The sequence below is a fragment of the Ascidia mentula genome, chromosome 1 (genome assembly GCF_947561715.1).
Source record: "Ascidia mentula chromosome 1, kaAscMent1.1, whole genome shotgun sequence".
Lineage (NCBI taxonomy): Eukaryota > Metazoa > Chordata > Ascidiacea > Phlebobranchia > Ascidiidae > Ascidia > Ascidia mentula.
Window position 1 is genome coordinate 10,234,360 of NC_138566.1, and position 21,533 is coordinate 10,255,892.

Consider the following 21,533-nt stretch of genomic DNA (forward strand, 5'->3'; position numbering starts at 1 on the left):
TGATAACACTTATTGCTCGCAGATGTACAATTTCAAAAACTGGTAATTTGGAGACTTTTACTGCAACTGAAATTAACCACATATGTTATTATCCTTCACTTGAAGCCCTGAACTAAAATGCCTTTCTTGCTGCAAGAAAGGTATTTTCTTGCTACTAATTTTCTCAGCATATCTTTAAATTGCTGCAATTTAGCTGTAGAAGATCGTAGGAAGTTATTTTGAATGCAACAGAACATGAAACAAATCGTGGTGTAAAAAAGAAAACATACAAAACCGATCGTTTCTGTTTTTACTTTCGCAAGCATTTTGACAGAGGTATGAACAGTGTAATATAGAATGTAAACAAAGTAACAAGGAAAACATTAGTAGAAAACGTAAAACTCGGAAAGAGCGTGCAATGCATCGTGCAAAAGGCACCACGTGCTTGAAAGCACCAAAAAACTAACATAAAACAATGAAAACTGCAAAACATCAGTGCCTCATGACCTATAATATAAATATACGCATAAAGAATGGGTGACTTTTGTACAGTTTGATCGTTTATAATATTCCCTTCATGTTGATTTTAGAGTTATACACTGGTGATGCAGTTTGGCAAAATGTATATGTGTAATATGAAAGCAAGCGGACTTTAACCTTACAAATACACGCTTCCATTAATGTGTTTCCTATAACAAAAGATGGAAATCGTTGTGGTCATGGGGGACAAAATCGGACATGATTCCCGGAATTGGTTAACAGGAAACCAATATAATAGTTTATTGTTTTATAAATAAACATTATTTATTTATTTTGCCCCAGGTTTAATGCCACAAATAACTTCGGCCAATGATACTTTTAAAATTGCTTCCTAATCATCAGACCAAACCGAAGTACCCAAAATGTGTTGCCGGCATTCTAATCCAGTGGTAGAGTCAGGCGAGCAACACAGAAGAATTATAATCCCATGAAAATATATGGCTTTGAACAAAACAATATACAGATCCAAAGCCCATGTTTGTTTGTTCGTTTTTAGTTTTGAATGGTTGTTGTCTCAGGGAACGAAAATATTCTTCCAATGCTCAGTTCAAAAACAATAAGATCCTGGGACCTTACTCCAGTTTTGCAAAAATATGTTTTTTGAACACACTGTATAGTATTAAAATATATAAAATGGAAATTTGCAGAAAAAAATACCACCTGAAGTCGAGACACAGCATACAAGCTCTGTGGTGATTCACTCAGAAACCTATGGATCTCTTATAAAAATCACAGTGAGTCTGGAGCTCGTTTCGAAAACAATTTGCGAATATCAGAAGTAATCTAAGCTTATGTTGCGACATTGACTTCGGGTTACAAATTTATATATATTGGGAAAAAACAGGAACCTACAGCCATCTGACACAATTTATTTTCAATTTCAACCGTTCGCATGGAACTTCCAGCAGTCTTTCAATGGAACTTACAGAAACGCTCCGAGTTTAACCTACAGGGGGCAGGGCGGTGGAAATAAATGGAAGGTGCGCATGCGCCTCACGTCAGTAGGAAAGACATGTATTCGTTTGAGGCGGATCGATCCGGTCTGCGCTGGTTTGAACCGGAAGCATCGCTGGACGGAGAGCCTGTTTTTTGCAGTCGAGATTCAGTCAAACGTTGAGCCAAGCTGACATCAAGTTTGTTGCGAAGCTGCACAAAAATACCAATATCAATTTAATACCAACAGAAAAAACAGGGAAAACAGCGAACTAAAACGCACGATAAGCGACTTACGTGTGACAGAATGGGTTCGGACATTTCCCTTCTCGGCGTTGACGTCAGAACGTGGTCACGTGTCTTGTCGGGGGAAAGTCCCGTCCCGAGCGTGTGGTTTAGGGGAAGCGATCCACCTCCAAGTTTTCCGGACATCGTTCCGCTCACGACGCTCGCAAACAACTCTTGGTGTTTCTTTTTCTCGTGTTCGACTTGGATTTTACGTTCCTCCAGATCCCGCTTAGTTCTGGTATTTAACCAAATGTGGAAATAGTAAGTTATTTCGAAAAACACATATTGATGAAATGTAAAGCAATGGAGCCAGTTATGGAAAGTGAGAGATTTTAAAGAAAACCTTTAAAAAATAAAGAAAATTGTGTTTAAATCGCAAATTTAATGTAGTGTGGTGACTCAATTCAGGTGTAAAATACTGTGCATAACTTTAAAAATAAATGCCAAAGCTGATTACTTGCTCGTTAGCACTGCCGTATACTGCTAAGTAATACTGCAAAATTTTGACAAAATTATTCAAAGATATTTATTACCACAATATCCTACAGCAAAAGGATGCATCAAATAAACAACTTACCTTTGCAACTCCTCCTGAAGTTTGATGTTATCCCGGACGCTGTCCTGTAACTCCCTCCTTCTCCTGTCGTAATCCGGACCAGAAGAGTTGTTCGACATCCTCGCCTTCAGGAGATTTAATTCTTGTTCGAGGGCGAAAGCTCTCTCGTTAGCTTCAGCAACTCGTTTTTCTTCGTTTTCGACTCGTAATCTCTCGAGGATTTCATGAGCGGCCGCTTGTCCCTGTTGTGAAAAGATTGCAATGAGGGATTTTCCAATAGTTTTTCACACGTGATTACTACGAGTCATTTTAACGGATATGTGCAATGGTATTTGTTACATTATGAATGCTTTTGGAGCCACTAAGTCCTTGACAATGGGGTTTAAAGTCAAAAATAATTATGGGAAATTTTTACCGCAATTAACAATAATAATGATACAACCAGTTTTATCGTCACAGAAAGCTCTTTATACAACGTAGTAACATGTCAGGTACCTGACGTTTTGGCATGAAAAAAATAACGCGTACCATGCGTCACACATAATAGAAGAGTATGACACCACTATATAGCTCCATTTATTCAAATAGTGTTTATTAAAATGGCGTTGATACGAAGCATCATCAATGGATCAAAAATACCACACGTATGCTATAGAAAATATTTGAATCAACTCACCTCAAGGAAGTGGTTCACTTGGTCGAGCTTGGTGTTCAAACCAGCGTTCACCATCGCTTTGATCTGATCTGGAGAACTGGAATCTGACGCTCCGGATTGCTTCAACCGCTTAACTTCGTTTCGCAACGCGTCGCGCTCTCTCTCGACGTCGGCGATCGAAGCGTCGCTACTGTACGTCACAAGTGCAGGTAAATATGACGTCAGACATGTGAAATTTTGGAGGTTACACTTTGTATGCGCGCAAAGGTTTTATATTTTTCGTCGTCAGAATTTTGATTTATTCACTTTTAAGACGGAAATCAACTCTCCTAATGAACACAAAACAATAACTAACAGCAATTACTACATATATTTGTTTGAAAACACATAGTTTTCCAATCATGCAACAACTACTTGTAAGGTAGAAAAGCCACCACGCTACAAAGCAAATACAAAAATGTTTTTCTGTATAAATGCCGTTATCAAAACTGTTGTTCCCTAAATCTGCAGACATGCAGTTTCTTAAATCTGTATGGAGATGTTCAGCATGCAAAACTGAACTCGGACAGCATCTCACTTTCTCGAAGATTCGGCAAATCGTTCCCTCTCACGTTCAACGCCGTTCCTCGCCCTCGACTCTTCCTTTAACCTTTGACCCAGCGCGGTCACCTGACCACGAAGCAACTCAACCGTGTCGTTGAGTCGACGTCGCTCGGAGCGGAAGTCGTCGGAGGCGCGCGAGAGCCGCATCTCGAACTCAGATTCGGAGCTTTCGGATTGGAGGCGTGCGCTCCGTGCTATATCGCTGCGATCATGGGACAGGACCATATTTTTTACGCGTGGTCGCAACAAACGTGAATGGTTTACAGGAGTTTAATGGACAATTAAGTGGAGCAAAAATAAATTGTTTATTGTGTATCTAAGTGCCGGTTAGTTTCCTAGAGAAATTAACCACTTCCAAATCTACCATAAAGTGTTAATTTGTGTTTCTACATAAATCAAAACTACCAACGGCAATTAAAATGCAACTTCACGCTTCAACGGTCAGCCACCTGTACGAATCTATCTGCTCTTCTAGTTTTGCGTTGTGGCGTTTCTGCAGTTCCAGTTTGCTTCGGTAGTTTTTTCTCTGCTCGGTGGCGCGCGAATACTTTGTCCTGGAGGATTCTAGCCGCGCAAGAGCGTCGTTGCGCTCTTTGTCGGCCCTGGCATATTGGACAGTGAGTTTGGATCTCATTTTAACTTCCTCTTCCCACATCTTCCGGTGTCCTTCGGCCTCTGATTCGAGGATTCTGAGAAAACAACGATGGGCGTCACCACCTTATGAACACTATTCATTCTCTCGTAAGTCAGGAAATCGTGGAAAAGAATCCCAAGTCATAATTTGCTGGATTCATTTTGCACGACAGTTTTTACTTTTGTACAAAACAGAGCGGAAAAACTTCAGATAATTTTACTTTCTTTGCACCAGTATTAAAATGTAATCATGTCTTTAAACAGATTTAATGTTTTTGTTGCTGCCAGGCATATTGTAACTTAATAATCTGTTCTTCTGGCATATATAAAAACCCTGAGGAAGCCTTGTTGTATAACAGGCGAAACGTCGGAATAAAGTTACGTTTTTATATATATGCCTGAAGAACAGATTATTAAGTTTAAACAGATTGTTAACTTTTATATACAAAAATATTCTTTTATTTACGATTTTTAAACAATTTAACGATTTAATCCACATAATTTCCACACACCTGCAGCGGTCGATCTTTTCCTGCATCTTTTGCTCGGCGGAGGTTTTGTCTTCCTGGAGCCGGGCGACAAGCTCCTCCATCTGTTTCCGGGATCGTGATGCAAAATCCTGGCTCGACTTTATCTCCTCCTCCCGCGTCCTCTGCGCCGCAACTTCCGCCTCCAGTCTTGTGTCACAAAACGCATGAATTATTACGTCACAATAAAAGCATTTTTCCGAGATGGAATTATACTCGATAATGTTCTTTAGTTGTATGATACACATAAACATAAGTGATGACAGCAATATGAGATGGCGGAAGACTATTAATGGATTTTCATTGTTTTGTTCGTGTGAATGACTGAAGTGGAGCAAGGTGTATTGACTAAGTGCGCACCTAGAGATTTTGCTTGTTAAAAACCGAAGGTATATTTGCAGCATCGGGTTTGTCGAGATTCAGGTGTTTCAGAGCAAAATTATACTGGCATTTGATTGGGGTGGTATTAAATCGCGTCAGTATACGAGTTTTGTTTTGCTTTTTTAGTTGAAACAAAGAAATGCATGATAGGGATATCAGATTTACATTGCAAGCGAAATGAAGCCTAAACATTTAAAGGGAAAATACTTTTCCCAAAAACGATATTAATTTCTGCACAAAACAAATATTTTTTGCGTAAATAATGCAGCAAAATATTCACCTGGTGTTCGTGGTTTCGGCGGCCTTGAGTTGATCTTCAAGTCGCTGTATCGTGTCTTTATCGTGAGCACTGATCGTTTCGACCGATTGAAGTCGAGTGTTGGCGTTGGTACCAGTTTCACGAGCTTTCACCAACTCGGATCGCGCGTGTTCGGCAGCTCGCGTCTCCTCCTGAAGTCGCGCGTCGAGGCTCGAGCATCTTTCCTGTTCCCGTTACAAAACTTACAGTAAGTAGGGTTCACAAGTGCCCACTTAACAATGGCAATATTGGTCATAAACTGTATATAAAACGCCACCGATGCATCAAGAGCAAAAACAAACAAAATATGTACGGAATCACTTCCAAATAATCTCAGTCAAGAAAATATTTTTTCAAGATTTGCAAACTCCTTCTCTGACGTCGATTTGTGTTTTATTAAAGTCCGATTCTCAACTAGGGGTGTTCCCCTTAAGGGATGAAAGATATATTTCTATGATTGCAGGCCGAATGCAAAATCACTAGGTTTGGCTATATAAATACTTCATAATCATAACATAGTGTTAGAACTTGAATTTCGAAAGTTAAAATTAGTCGGCCTTCTTAAGAAAAAAATTATCTTGGGAATCGTTTAACAGAATAAAATATTAGAATGGTGATTTACAGGAAATGACAAAGAAAAAAGGTTAAGAATCGCTGGTTTACGCCTACATAAGTTGGGTGCGGAAAACCAAACAGTTCAAATAAATCCTTTCCAGACAAAACAGCATCAACAACAGTTCAAATATTCGTGTTACAATCACCTTTAGTTGTTGAACTTCAACCTCCATCTTGTTTTTATCATTTCGCATCTGAGTCATCGATGGTTCGGTGAAACTCATTCTCTTGTGGGTCTCGATCCGATCCTGCTGAGCCACTGCGAGCTCCTCTTCCTGGAAGATAAACTGTCTGTTAGGTATCAGCCCATTTGTGTTGACCCGAAGTTTACCACAACACAACCTTTCAGGTTTACACAGTACATATATGTATAACGGAACGTACTGGCTGGAGTGTAATGGTTCGTGGAGGTTATGTTGCTCTAATAGAGTCTAATTACATTTTTTTAATGTTTGGAATCGATTCTCCATAACCCGATTGAACCCAGGTATATTACATAATAATATTCTAGGTACAATAAAAAGAGTTCTTCTAATCCAGGAAATTTCGTCAAGTAACGGTTTTAGTCACAAGTACGCATATCATGGGTTGTATGGTATGCGTACTTGCGCCTAGAATCAGGAATTCAGGACTGACCTTCTTCAGTTTCTCTTCGTTGATTCGGCTAATTTCATCACGCAAGTGCGACACCTGCTGGTCCAATTGAGCGTTTCGCTTCTCCAGTTCGATTCGTTCTTTATGTTGACCTGAATTTGGGAACCACGTCATACTCGCCACAATGCACATAGATCGTTAGTGAAATATTTCCTTATGTCATCAAAGCAACAACATGTATTGTCGTTATTTACACGACATAAAGTCAACGTTGTATAGACTTTATACGATTTCGTGCAAAGCAAGCGGACCAAGAAGTGACAATATTGGTTAGTTGGCAACCAAGAACGACATTGATAATGACTGTTGCCAGACAGAGACAACCGCCTTATCTCAGGACGTATTGTCTTAACAGACGACTTTAAAGGTATTTTTCTGGTTATTTAGTGTGGTTGTTAGTCTTTAAACCAAGGCCCGTGTGAACTTGTATGCGTTTAGTTTCCGACAGCCAACATATATGTTAACCGTATACGGATAATTTGTCACATCGAACCCTCATGCAACAACATTGTTACTTGTCTCGGCTTTCTGCAAAGGATTTTGTGCTGCCATGGTTGGCACGAGATGAGTCACGTGATCGGCTAGCAGCTTGTGCGCGTCTTTAAATAAAACGCCCAGAAACATGAAAAACCTCGTAAGCGAACCGCTGTGTGGTCCGAAATGAAAACCCATTACAAATTTGTTCTCAACATTTTTCTGTACTTGGGAGTTCGTGGTTCTTGCCACGCATTGAGCTCTTATGCATATTTACCCGTCACTAATTCGGAAAGCTTGCCCTGTTGTTCGGTGATGGTTAAAGTACCGAAATTCCTCGCATCTTCCAACTCTCGTCTCATCCGCATTTTTTCACTCTCCTGCTGGGAGACTTCCGCCTGGAACAAATTATATCTAATTGTTTTTCTGTTCATTTATATCCTGTGCGTCTGAAAATTGAGACCTTTTTGTTATGTTGTATGTTGGGGTATATGATTGTGAAGACAGCAAATGCCATCTAGTAATTGGCATTCTTTTGTTTTGTTCAACAATTTTAACATGGAACCATGGAATTGGTTCCTGTTCAGTTCCGCCAAAAAGTCAACGGTTATTTCGTTTCGCTTTGGCAGCTTTTTTTGCAAACGAAGCATAACACATGCAAGAAACAAGAACGTCGTGATTCCGTTCGAATCCAACTTATTACTGTTAAAATATACCTCAAGTATCTCCACTCTCCCCGAAATCCTCACATTATCTCTCTGCAGCTCGTTCGCTTCCACCTCCCTCCTGTTCAACTTCTCTCTCGTCTCATCTCGCTCCCTTTGAGCTTGGATGAGGAGCGAGTCCTTGTGTGTGAGGGTGGTCCGGAGGCCGTTCGCTTCCTGCTGCGCGAGATTTGCTGAAATCTCCGAGTCTCGGAGTTTTTTCTGTTGAAACGAAGAATTCGTATGTTGCTATAGAAACCCGGGCACGTGATCATATTTGACCCTAGTATTGCATTGGAGGTTTCACCATGAATGTGATCGTTTCACCGCAAAAGTAATATTTCAGACACAACCTCTGTTAACTTTACAACGAACCACACAATGTATGACTTCATTAAAACAAGCAATTTAATGCTTGGAAGTAAAAACCAGACAGTACCAACAAACCACAGGTTGGCTTCAGGAAACAACTTCAAAATCAAACGAAACACGTAATATATTGCCATTTTCACGAAAATGAATTGAATCGCAAGTCAATTGTCTCCTTGATTCGAATCGAAAAGGGTCAAAATTTTAATATTTTAAATAATAACAACCTCTGCGTTTTCCCGCTTCTCCCTTTCTTCCTTAACGCTTTTCGTGAGTGACTCGGATTTATCTTGTTCTCTCAACCACTTTCTCTCGAAGTCGGCTATGTTGTCCTTCAGCGCCCTCTGCTGTTCGTTTAGCGTCTCCAGGTCAAGTTGTGCGTCGCTTTTCTGTTTCCGCTCTCTGAAATAATGTGAAATTAGGAATACACATAAAGTAAAATCAGTTTCTTGCCTCGGTTCTTAACCTATAATCCAATAACAACGCACTTGGGCCATAGTACTGTTGGATAAAAAGAATGACATTTAAAGGTTATTTTATATGAAAGGTGTTTACAGTGTGTTATATAGTGTGGGATGTGTTCAAAATCTGCAACCAAGAAAGGAATGCTTAAGTATCAATATAGCATTATACCAGTTTTCTTGTTTCAGAATTTCGGGTAAACAGCAGTACCACAAGATTACTAATTGGAGAACATACTGCGCGGTACATTGATTGGAAACCACTCCAGAATATTGACACAATCCTAATACTCACTTGCGAAGTTCTTCTGTCAGCATGGTGTGGGCTTGCTTGAGGTTGTGTAACTGCATGTTGTACTTTACGGCCTGGTGGTCCAACGCCTCTCTGCTTTCGTGCCATTTGCGTTCAAACTCTACAGCCCTGTGGTGAAAAGGTATGTTCAGTATCTGACAAAAGAGGATAGCACAGGAATATAGGTCACAAAACCAAAAGGATGTCCCAAAGTTGTATTAAAGAATTTCAGATTATGTGTTGCACATTTTTCTCTATACGCAGGTTCGTCTGAAATTTCCCAGTGTTTTTTTTTTTAAATTTTCGCCGTATTTTTTTGCTTTGTCGCCCAAACTCTTATCGGAAATACTCAGCAAGTTTTGCTCAAAACCATACAGTAGCTCATGGAACCCTTAATATTTTTTAATGGAACGCTGGTCTACACACCATTGTTTTCTGTACGGTACACCGGGATTCGAATCAACGACTTCAGCATATATGATCACCAAAAACTTACAGTTCATTGACTTCACTGTTCAGTTTCGCCATAAAATTATCACGGTCGTCGTCATTCGAACGCCATCTTTTAAGTTCGTCTTCATACCTGTGTGTTCGTGATAAAAAAGAATTCAGGTTATAAGTTTAGGAGCGCGAGATGAAATAATATATCCTACCGATTACAAGTGCTTTCCAGAGTGTTCATCTCCGCTTTGGCCTTTGCTAGTTCGTCGTCGCGCTCCTGCAGCAGCAGGTTCAGCGCCTTGACTTGTCTTTAAAACATGTTAGAAGGTCGCATATGATATATACGTTATCATAGTGTGAACCAACGTAATGGTGCAAGAATAATATACACACTACAAGGACGAGTTTGAGATGTCAAAACCTTCGCCGTGAAATGTTTTTTTTAAAGTACGAACTACAAATTTTCAAAAAAATCCGCCTAAAGCACTGAAATTTGCATTATTTATTGCATTATTTAAATGGAAAAATTTGAATTTCCAAACCATATTTTGAAAAGTAGATCCATTTTTAGTTAAATGTTAACCTCGGTTCAATAAAAAAAATGTGGAGTTGCGTCTTACCTCTGCATAGTGGAAGTCTGTTCGCTAAAATCAGCGCCAGTTCGTTGCATGTCCACATCTACTTGTTCGCGTAATTTCAAATTTCGTCGTTCAACTGATAACTCGGTTTGAAGTTTGTCCCGGTCTTTCTCCGCCTGTCGGAAAGACTCAATGCATTATTCAAAAATTCGTTCTGACGCGGTTAAAATCACCAATATTGTTGATTAGGTCGATTTGTTAAACCCGTAATTAACAACTAAATGTGCAAACGGTTAGTGTTACATATGGTTTCGTCGCTTGTACTTGTTTGCAATTGTGTTATCTATGAACTGGATTTGGGTGTGACCGACAGAATGTATGTATGGCAGTAAATCACGGAGGTGTCTTTTTGGGTAGAAACATACGACCATTTTCATTGCTAATATAGTTTTTAAATCAAGACATATCTACTACTGAAACAGGTCTAAAATGAGCCTTAAGGAAATAACTGTTACCAAAATCTTTCCGAACAAAACAAGTTACCCCTATATACACAATATAAACACTTTAAAAAACCTCTTTGAGTCGATCCTCCGTGTGCTCGAGTTCACTCCTCATCTCTGTGAGAGCCGACTCCTGCCTCCTCCTCTCCGCAGCATCGATTTCTAATCTCTCCTCCAGTCGTTTGTGGCGATCTCGAGAAGTATCAGCTTCGAGCTGACTCGTCTCCAGTTGTTCTTTGGTTCGAATCAACTCAAAGCTGTGGGGACAGGTATTATCAAAATCAATGTTATGTCCGATGTATGGGTGACGATACATTTTTATGCGGATTTACGGCAGAGGCAAGCATTAAAGACCAAATCACACTCACGAATCTACCAAACGTCATTTAAACATGAATAAACAAATTAAAAACTAAAAAAATTATACTGTTAATTCTAGTTAAAACATATATGCGCAAAAGCCGGTAAACTATCCATAGTGCGCTCCACGATGATTAGTCTCTGTTGTCTGGTACCCAGTTGGGTACCCAACGGATCGACGTTGACCAAAAGGTCAAACCACAAAGTGGAAATATGCGTGCCTGCTAGCGTAAAAGCTAGCGCAGTGCCACAGTCAACAGCTGCACTGATGAGACCTTGCAGGTCGAAATAGTGTGTACACCTGTCTGCAGCTCTCACTAATTAAACAACTAACATAAAAGAATTGAATACAATAAAAATCATATAGTTTTTCATCAACACCAGAATAGGGATGTCATAATTTTTTACTGGAATTGGATAAATGCAAAACGTATCGACCGAGGTACGAAAAGATTGGTTTCTGTTCAGATTGAGAATCGGTAACGGAATTACAAACATTCACAGCCTGCATCCTCAATCCCTACTCCACAATCTCTTACTTGATTTTCCTCATCCGTGAATCGAAGTCATCCTTCGTCTTCCCCCATTCTTCCTTCTCACGTTTCAAATCACGGATTTCTTCTCTTTGTTTCTCGTTTTCCCGTTTCGAATAATCGAGTCGTTCCAGAGCGTCGACGGCCCGGTGTTTCTCTCGGCTCGCCTCTCTTTCCAGCTCTCCGCGTTCGCCCGATCGCAGCAACGCTTCTGTAGACCCGGAAAAATTTCGTTTTGTCACAAAATACGTTTTCCCCACAAGAATCGTATATTCAGTACGACCACACTACTAGATAATTCAAAAACTACAGCAAGAGTTTAATGCAAAACTAATTCTTACCAGATAATTGGGATGATCGGAGGGAAGCTGGCATTTCGGCGGGAAATTCGTCTTCAGTTTCCGTCTCTGTTCCTGTCAGATTGTCGATGTCGATGCCGTTAATTCCGTTCACTTTCTGGCTGGGGTAAGAAGGATCCCGCCGACTGTACATAGGCGGAAGGGCCACGTTGGACTGCACGAAAGCGTAGTGGGGTATGAGAAGACAGTCTATATCATGAGGTTTGTATGACTTCCTAGCCATCTTGTGCGAATGTATAGTACTGTACGGCGAGTTTAAAGTGGCGATATATCATACAACATTCTGTACAACAGAAAGAGGTAACTGTGCGAAACCAGCGGTTCTTAATCATCAGAGACTATATTTGGAGTTAAAAAATTTGGTCATAATGCCTTTTCTTCGGTTTAAACCTTGCTATTAGACTTTCGATTGCATACAACTGACGTTCAAACATCGTTCTGCAGGTTTTATTACAAAATTAAACGTAAAAATTTTCCAAAATTATGGCGTCCATTAAATGTAACCACCGCACGACTGTTGCAGGCAGATAACCTTTTATACTACTGCAAGTGCCCATCAGCACACTGCTAATAAAACTGCCTACTAAATTGTACAAACAGTTAGTACGCCCATTTATAGCATACGTATAATGGTGAATATTCCTTAACAACGGTTTTAATATGAAGCGGCCGGCGTTGGTATCAACACCAGTCGACTCAAATTACATGAGCTGGTGATAACAAAACGTGCAACTTTCGCGCACTTCAAACACTGGCGTGTGCTTCACTGTGTAGATAACAAAGCTCTTCAACAAACTTGTCTCATCTAGCACTTTTTTGAGCCCTGTAATAAAACGGCACCTGACCGACAGTTTGTAATTAGCGTACTTTCATCTAGTAGCGACGCAACTACTTCCATGCAAAACGTTATGACGACGCACACAAACAGCATCAACTTTTTTAGAGTTGATTTCGCGAATTTCCCTCACAGAATTTTTAACATATACTTTATTTTATCACTACAACAGCTGAAAGGCTACCTTTGCAGTATGATATGTGAAAGGGAAATAAAATTCGTAAAGCTTTTTTGAAAATCGGGGAAAAGAATTATTGCAAAAAACTGAGCTTGCGAGTTGACGCCCCAGCGAAGAACGCAACAGTGCAGCGCGACGGACTATCTTGTAAACTATGGTTTAATCCATTCCATCCAACATACAAAGTGTCCTTTTCAATGTATGCGACATGTGCTTACGAAAAGACAGAGTAGGTACGACCGAAGTGTGGTCAGTCTGCTTTACCCGTAAATGCTTTCTAATACAATACAAGTTTAACCCAGTACATCAGTAACACGCATTCCGCGGACTTATAGAGTGCGAACCAACCTGCTTCTGTCCGTACTTCTTCCTCCTGTTCGCAGTCTGGACGTTGCCCATATGTGGATCTTCTAATTCGGAAATGTCGCTTTCACTAGGGTTGCCCGCCCTTTACAAAAACAATACGTACAGTATACAGAAATTATTACAAAAACACGATACAAGTAATAAGTTCGGCCTCGGCAACGAACTAAAATTTTAAAGTATTTGTTCCCTAATCAGACACCTTTGCTTAAACGAATTATGCTGGTAAATACTGCACACAACAATGCTTCATTAAGCTGCCTTAAATTTTTTCACTTACTTCACAAACTGGACCTTGAAACTACGGCATGTGAGCGCGGGCTATCAACCGGTTTTGGAAACAAAGGGCAAATATGCCGCCATAAAGTGGCGAACAATCAAACAGCGTCGTGTATTGAGTTACATGAAATCAGTTTAAATGGCGACGCGTTTTGTTTGATGCGTTTCACTAATCAGCGTTGGTACGTGAGAGTGCCAGATCAAATACGATTCTATAATGTCAAATGGCCGCCCTAGTGGCACTAGTGGCCAATTTTTTTTTATTTTTAAATGTCATCATTTTTATTGCTGCCCAACACAAGGCCTATTTTCAAAATTTTATGGAACCGAATTTTCTTCCAGTGGGTAAAATAAATCTTAAGGCAAAAAAGTTGTTTAAGTAGAAAAATTTCTAACCTACCTATTACGTTTTTGTGAGTATATTTTGTCGCTTGTAGTTTATGACGAACATCTTACCCGTCGAGTGCATCTTGTAATGCAGTGGTAAGTTTCTCCTTTTCGTTGGAGGCGAGTAAACGACGCTGCTGCTCCTCTTCTTTCAACCTTCTTTCCTCTTCCTCAGTTTTTCGTCTCTCTTCTTCCTGCAGCTTCTTCTCCTCTACTTCTCTCCTTCTTTTTTCTTCCGCTTCTTTTTGCTTCCTTCGGCGTTGGTCTTCCTCCACTCTTCGCCTTTCTTCCGCCTCTTTTTGTTTCTTCCCCTCTTCTTCCTTTCTCTGTTTCTCTTCCTCGTTTTTCCGTTTTTTCTCCATGGCTTCCATGGCAATTTTCATTTGTTTGTCCTTCTTCGCTTGTTGCTTCCGTCTTTCTTCCTCTTCTTTCATCTTGCGTTTCCTTTGCTCTTCTTCCTCTATTTTTTGTTGCTGTTCTTCTTCCTGTCTTCTCTGCTCCTCCTCCTTCCGTCTCTTTTCATCCTCCAATCGTTGAAGTTCTCGTTTTCGCTGCAGCTCATCTTGCTCTTTGCGAATTCGCTCTTCTTCTTTTTTTAATTGCTCCTCTTCTTCCCGTCTCTTTCTGTCCTCATCTTGAGATTGTTTGTTCTTCTCAGACTTTTTCCTGTAAAACGCGAACACACGTTAAACTAAATATATCAGACCCTGCTGTCTTAGAGAATCTTTGAAATTTCACCTATTTTCGATCTCCCAACTGCTTTCAGATTCTGTGTCATCTCCACTCTCCTCTTCTGATGACTCCATAATTCCATCAACTGTTGTCTGTGAACAAACACGGAGACAAATTTTAATAGAATGCAACGAATAATGTATCCCGCTTTTACATGTATATAAGACGAACTCGATTTCAGATTAGCGTCACAAACAAACCTTGAAGGGCGAGGGTTGTGGTGTAGTGTTATCTGGTAGTTCACCAATTTTCTGCGAATAATATACAAATAATTTAGTGTAGTTCGCTCGTCAGTTTTAAGTCAGTCAAGTTAAATGAGGTAAGTGTAAAGCGGTGTTAATTGTTTTTTTTTCGACAATACATGGGGGGCTAGAAGAGAAAGAAAGTCACTTAAATCACCAGGGCTGGAGGTAGGTTTACAACTTTTTGCAAGAATTCTTTCATTTAGTATCTTTACATATTTAGCAATGAAAAACATCAATGCCTGTTGACGCAGAGCATAGAAATTTTCTCTAAGCAAACATTTAGAAAAACAACATGATCATGTTTTACCTCAGAATCCCACGAAGAAGAATCGTCATCATCATCATCGCGCACTTCGTTGTCGGCGATTTGCTGCAACACGTTAGATGGCGCTACAGCGTTTTCAATGACGTCATTTTCTTCGCTCAATTCATCGTCGAACTTGAGAGCAGAGGATGCGGCAATGACGTCAGTAAGGGCTGATAGCATAAAGATATCGAAAATAAATTTGCTGTTAGTGTTTGATGTTTTCACTAGAAAAAAGAATCACTGGGAAACAGAATGAAAGCTTTTCAATAGCTTTGTACGTAACGTAAACATTAATTTTAACAATAGGCAGCAATTTTATATATGTGTATAAAGTTACCCAACACCAATCAAGGAAAACAAAAACACTATTTTTTGTAAATACTATGTTGGCCGTATGACCGTACCTACTGCACAAAGTGGGACTTGGACCATTTTGTAAACCCAAAGAACCAGTTTACCTAAAGGTTTATGTTGCCTCCCACCCGCAGCAAGGGAAATATACCGCAACAATGACATTGTTGCGTCACAAAGAAACGCAAAACATTCCCAACAACAAATCAAAACAAGAATCCCTAAAGGCGCGATATTCATTTCAACTTCCACTGGTTTATATTTTGCCCTTTAAAATATCCTTATCGCCGCGAAGTAAACTGTTACCCTGGGCGGTTCCGCACTCAAGGCCTAGTTGAAGCTGCTTATGAAAGCTTTGGAGTCCGGACGCAAGTCGTGTACAACAACAGACTCGGTGCCGTTATGGAAATACTTGCGGCCACAACAAACATGGGTTTTGTGGTGGTGTTTTGCCAGAATCGAAGCTGTTATTTACTTTCTCCAGGGCAGTGTTTCTCAAATGCCTTGTGGCCTCGAATTCTTTCATGTCCCATATTTTGTTTGTCTGACTATGCTTTATTTATTTTGATATTCAAACACACAGTATTTCTCCCCGAGACAAGAAGAAATCCATTTAAGACTTTTAGTTTGATTAAAGAAAAAAAATCTTTTTAATGTTATGTTTTGTATGAGAAAATAATACAAGAATGTATAATCAACTTTTACAATTCTCACTTTGCACTAGTTGAATGATGTTCAAACTCAGTGCTTCTCAACTTATTTTTAGTTATGCTCAGTCATAGTGAAGTTTGCAACAATATTATTCACCCATTTGAGATAATGTGCAACTCTAGGTAATGTTGAAGATCACCTAAAACGTTTGTTGCAAGTTGAAAATAAGAGGAAATTATTGAAATACAATGGTTAATACAGATCCCAATAATAGCCACATGTATGTCAGAACATACATTTTTATTTAACTCTGCAAAAATTTCAATCCCATAGAAACACTGTTGTAACTAACTATCAAGATGTTTTGTGACAAACTTGAAACTTGAGTGTTATCTTCCATGAAACAAGTATCAAAAGTCGTTACCTCTGTGCTCCCGTGGCCCGTCTTCCTCAGGATCGGAATCATCCCAGTTGGAAGACTCCTCATCTTCTGATTCAGAGTTATCCAGTGGCAAAAGTTTCTTTTTTTCCACAGTGCTGTACACTGGCATAGACGGCCCTTGCTTTTCGTGGGACTGACTTCGAATGGAACTCACATCGGATTGGTTTTTGTCATAGAGCTGATTAATGTCTGCATCACTCAAACCTAGATCAGCCATTATGTCTGCAAACAGTACAAAAAGTTCATGCTTGACATTGCATCCAAACGAATGCAAAACAAAATTAACTGCATATTTAGATATTAGTACAAGCACTACTAAATCAGTGCTTCTTAGTCATTGGGCCACAAATCTTCTTTCAGGTGGGCCCAATAAGGTTCTTTCAGGTATGTTACAATAAAGATTGGCAATTGTAAAGTCCACAGTTTATGTGATTGCATCTAAGTTTAATTGTTACTTTTCTATTACAGAGGTGGAAAAAGTTGTTTACTGAAAAGGAGTTAGGAACAACCAAATACATAAATAACACTCAACCGTAAGATACAGTCTTGATGTTAAAATACACACATCCTATATATATATAAATATATATCAGAATAAAAACACTACCCAAATTAAACATTTCAATCAGAATTAGGGCATTTCACCTCTGTTAGGTTTGGAAAACCGTGCTGGAGACATCTGCAAACCATCTTGTTTATGGTCTGACTCTCCATCGTCAGATTCTTCTTCACTATCCCATGGGGAATCTGCATCATCTTCATGTCTATCCCTCGATAAAAGTGCAGGGCTTGCGATACCACCACCCCTTGCCATAGGTAGTGGCGGTTTGGCTGGAGAAACTTGACCACCTTTTTGGGAGTTACTGTTATAGCCACGATTGCGGATCGGTGGAGTAGTTGGAACATCTTCTTTCACATCAACTGATCTAGAGGAGGTCGGTTTGGCTGAGCTTGATGGCGATGACGGAGACTGATTTTTGCTTTGCTGCTGTTGTTTCAAAAACTGAGCAACATTCACGATTGGCATTGTTACCTTCGATCCAGAGGCAGGTTTCTGAGAAAAATTGATGGTTCATTTTGCAATAAAACATGGTATGTATGTTTTTACATGTTAACAAATCATTTACAGAATATGTGTCAAGTTAACATCAGGTTGTACAGTAGTAAGGAAAATATATGCAAGAAACATGGATATTGCGGCACCTTTGGTTCAGGACTGTCTGAGTCAGAATTCCAGGAGCTTTTGTCATCAGACAACCTGCTCAAAGAGTGTGATTCCTCATCTTGGGATAAGTCTTTATTCAAAATAAAGAAGAAAGAATAAAGAATGCATTATTACAAACTACAACAGTAGACTTACCCCCTGCATCTAATGCTGGACCACCAACTAAAAAAGCTGAAGGGATGTCACTGCTCTGTTGTTTCCCACCAGCAGATACAGCGGGTATGTCCTCATAAAGGCGACTGCCAGAACCAGTGCTGGCGTTATGTAACGAAGGTCGTGACGGTGTTTTCTTTTGCTTCATTGCATGTTCAACAATGACATGGGACACTCTGCGAAACCAAAGATTCTAGTCTTGCTTTGCCTTACAGTACATAAAAACAAGACATACGATTGTCTGAATTTGAACTTGGACAATTTAAAGGAAATTCACACTGTTATCTACAAATATACATAATGTATAACAACCAAAGGTTTACAGCCCACAATACATGCAACACTTTGTGCTTTAATGAACATGTTTGAATCTTAAACGTTTAAGACCTTACATTACCAAAGTAATATTTGTAACAATTGTATGATTGAGGACAAATAATTGCACACAAAAATCATTCAAGTACAATTATCAAAATAATACATCCGCATATGAATCAACTTCCAACTACACTATTGGCTAACTTACGGATGGTGGCCACTCATGCTTGCATAGTCATCAGCACACCATCCTTTTGCATCACGCAATGAGGAATCTGCTCCTTTGTTTAGAAGATCTTTCACAACATCCAGATGACCTCGGCTAGCTGCCAACATCAACGGAGTTCTGGAAAATACAAACATAAATACAGAAAGGGTATTTTTAAATGACTTATTGATGTGCAAGCTGATGGAGGTGTTCTCCATGCTGTTTTCAAATCATTTGTGGTTCTAACATAAATGTAACTCTTAACTCTATTGTTGTTGTTTTATTTTGGTGAAAAAAGATATGCCCAAAGAAAACAAAATTTAGGCAGCTTTGTTTGGTATTCACAAGCTATCACAAAACCCACTAATACAGCAGGATTTCACAGTGGAATTGTGTGATTGTGGCACACTGTTGCCACAATAAAATTAAACAAAAAAGCTTTGAAACAAAAAAAATGGTTGACATTCAACCAAAGACAAATATCAATCGGCAGCCTGGCATAAGGTACACACTGGCAGAATATGACACCTGATACTTATATGTTCTCTGTTACATAATGTCATGACAATGTTTTGTCGTTTTCGTTGTTTATACACTAAAGGTTTCTACAGGTCACAATTTTGAATACTTTGACAAAGCAAACAGAGCTGTGGAATGCTGAATATTCCCAAAATGTTTAATGGTGACCACAGGCTACAGAAGATGAGTCTTACTATGATATCATATTTCATGTGATTGAAGGATGGTCACCTACATTTGAGCTCATAAACACAGAAGGAATGCGATCCATTTCTCAGCATATCCGATACTTGCAAAACAGTTGTAGCAAACCTCAACAAAAACGTGGTGCAGATTCTTTCAGTTGAAAATGATGGTAAACAAGTATGTTTGAGTGGCCATTCCAACCAACATTTTACTTTCCATGTGGGGGGTTTAATTTATATTTGCCTTGTTCATTTAAAGGTATAGCATGAAATTTACTTGGCAAATAAGAAAAACGGCTGGTCATAAACTTTAACAGTCCTTCACATTTGCAGTATGTTATGTGGTTGCTAAGCTGATGAAAGTAAAAGATAAAGGAAGAATAACTTAATGTTGGTCTGCTTACTTTCCGTTATTATCTTTCGCATTAATTAGCGCACCATCTTCCAACAATGCTTTGATAACATTCTCTGATTCGGCAGCAGATGTGGCCAAATGCAGTGGCGTGGAGCCATCCTGTTAAAAACAAGTTAAACATCGTTAACACTCTGCCACATTCCACGAGGTAATTGGGAGGAGACAAGTGGCATTACTCAAGTACTTTCAGTTGTACTTGAGTTGCCTAAAGATGTTGGTTGAAACCATGTTATAAAAACATGCACAGCAGGTACATCCAACTATTCAAAAAAAAAATGAACATGGGATTGCTAAGTTTATGACGGCCATTACTCTAAATGTTTTGGCCTTACCAGTTTTTATCTCAGTACCTAAATATAAACAACCAACAATCTCAATAAAAGTAAACCTTATTCTTGGCATGAACATCTGCATGGTAATCTATGAGTGAAATGCACAAATCATTGCTTGGAATGCTTGCTGCCAAATGGAGAGCTGTGTTGCCATTATTGTCTGACAGATTGGGATCAGCATCTGAGAGTTACAATAAAAAAACACACATTTTATTTTGTAAACAAAAGTACAATTTGTACAAGTAGTATAACCTACAACATGACATTAAGGGTCCACGCTGCAGCAATTAATGAACAATGCATGTGTTTGTCATATCTTTATATTCACAAACACAGGCAAAAAAGCTACATTTTATTTTTGTACAATATTCAATCAGAATCAGGTTTAAAGAAACACTTCAATTTAACATCTACTTACACATTTAGGAAATAATTATTAAACAGAAAAGCCCATACCTTTTTGCAAAAGAATATTCATACAATTGTAAAATTGGCACTGAACACAAATCATCAGTGGAGACCGCTTGTCGTTGTCACACAAGTTGAGGTTGCATCCATGATGTCCAGCAAGCATCATAATTGCATCTATCTTTCCATTGCTGCAGGCAAGATGCAGGGGTGTCCTACACACAATTGTATATATAATGTGTAAGGAAAAAAGGTTGCTGGTATTTTAGAAGAACAAAACGTCAAAACCTTTCCTGATATTTTAAATGGATTAGTCATATATTTGGTTGGAACTGGTCATTGCACAATGGGGACTATATTTTCTGTAACATGGTTGAATATTTATCTTTACATGGTTGTGCAATGTTTTGATAATGGAAGTATGCACAGGGAAATAATATTGGTTGCATTTTTGATGGAGAACATGCTATGTTAGGCCATGTGCACAAAGACTACAATGAACTCTGATTTAAACCTGCTCATTATAACACTTGAACAAAATAAATTAAAACAATAATTTTAGTTATCTAAACATGGCAAGAACATCTGGAAATGAAACAAAAATGAAAAAATCATAGACAAGCACTTGATCATGAAAGCTACATATTGTGAAATTATACCGGTTTTCTTTGTCCAGCTGATTCACATCCCCTTTCTTGAGAAGTGACTTCAGTTTTGATATATCCCCCGTGTAGGCAGCTTTGTGGAGTTTGGCAAGATCTTTTTTGGTGTTGATGTCATAGCCAGACTCTGACTTCCCACCGCTAGCTAAGCTGCCAACTTCTGATGCTGATTTCTTTTTCTTCTTTAAAAACCTTTTCATGTTGCCAATTCTAATATATTTGCAATTATAATTGAAATTGTCTAGGAAAACGGTTACAACAGTTTTGGTCAAAAATTACCATTTATTTAAAAACAACATTTATACGCTTCATACAATCAAAAACAAGTTATTGGCATAAGGAAATACAGTGATAACTATGTTCACCGACTATTTATAGCCTATACGAATATACCTACTACACCTGATTGGATTTGGAATGAAAGACATGCAACAGACACAAATTACAAAACAATCCAATCTGGCACTAGACTATAATTGACAACCCCTATCCTTTCTGCTCACTTGTATTATAAAAAAAACCGACAATTTTCAAATTACTAACTATACCACAAGCATGCATCCTGTCGTGAGCATTAAATGTCGCTGCTAGCAACAAGATTG

General features: G+C 39.0%; 1 protein-coding gene across 4 annotated transcripts; it reads right to left on the reverse strand.

Annotated features, from left to right (window-relative positions):
• Positions 1–279: 279 nt before the first annotated feature.
• On the reverse strand, positions 280–21,166 carry LOC145894696 (uncharacterized). 4 transcript variants are annotated; one of them, XM_082983347.1, is made up of 34 exons: positions 20,929–21,166; positions 20,318–20,484; positions 19,918–20,042; positions 19,519–19,628; positions 18,411–18,548; positions 17,867–18,060; positions 17,710–17,801; positions 17,152–17,560; positions 16,489–16,728; positions 15,063–15,232; positions 14,711–14,761; positions 14,517–14,602; positions 13,848–14,444; positions 13,098–13,197; positions 11,719–11,890; positions 11,384–11,588; positions 10,558–10,741; positions 10,024–10,157; positions 9,616–9,711; positions 9,459–9,545; positions 8,966–9,091; positions 8,437–8,611; positions 7,853–8,062; positions 7,414–7,534; positions 6,645–6,754; positions 6,155–6,283; positions 5,376–5,578; positions 4,700–4,864; positions 4,004–4,243; positions 3,529–3,756; positions 2,973–3,138; positions 2,318–2,538; positions 1,750–1,975; positions 280–1,665 (listed from the first exon to the last, which is right to left on the reverse strand). In XM_082983347.1, exons 1-34 carry the CDS (start codon positions 21,129–21,131, stop codon positions 1,513–1,515), a joined length of 6,033 nt encoding a protein of 2,010 aa, XP_082839473.1. In that variant the 5' UTR covers positions 21,132–21,166; the 3' UTR covers positions 280–1,512. The 4 variants fall into 4 exon arrangements, with proteins under 4 accessions (XP_082839473.1, XP_082839464.1, XP_082839488.1 ...); XM_082983338.1 differs by having other exon boundaries at positions 2,973–3,141; XM_082983362.1 differs by lacking the exon at positions 3,529–3,756.
• Between the last annotated feature and the right edge of the window lie 367 nt (positions 21,167–21,533).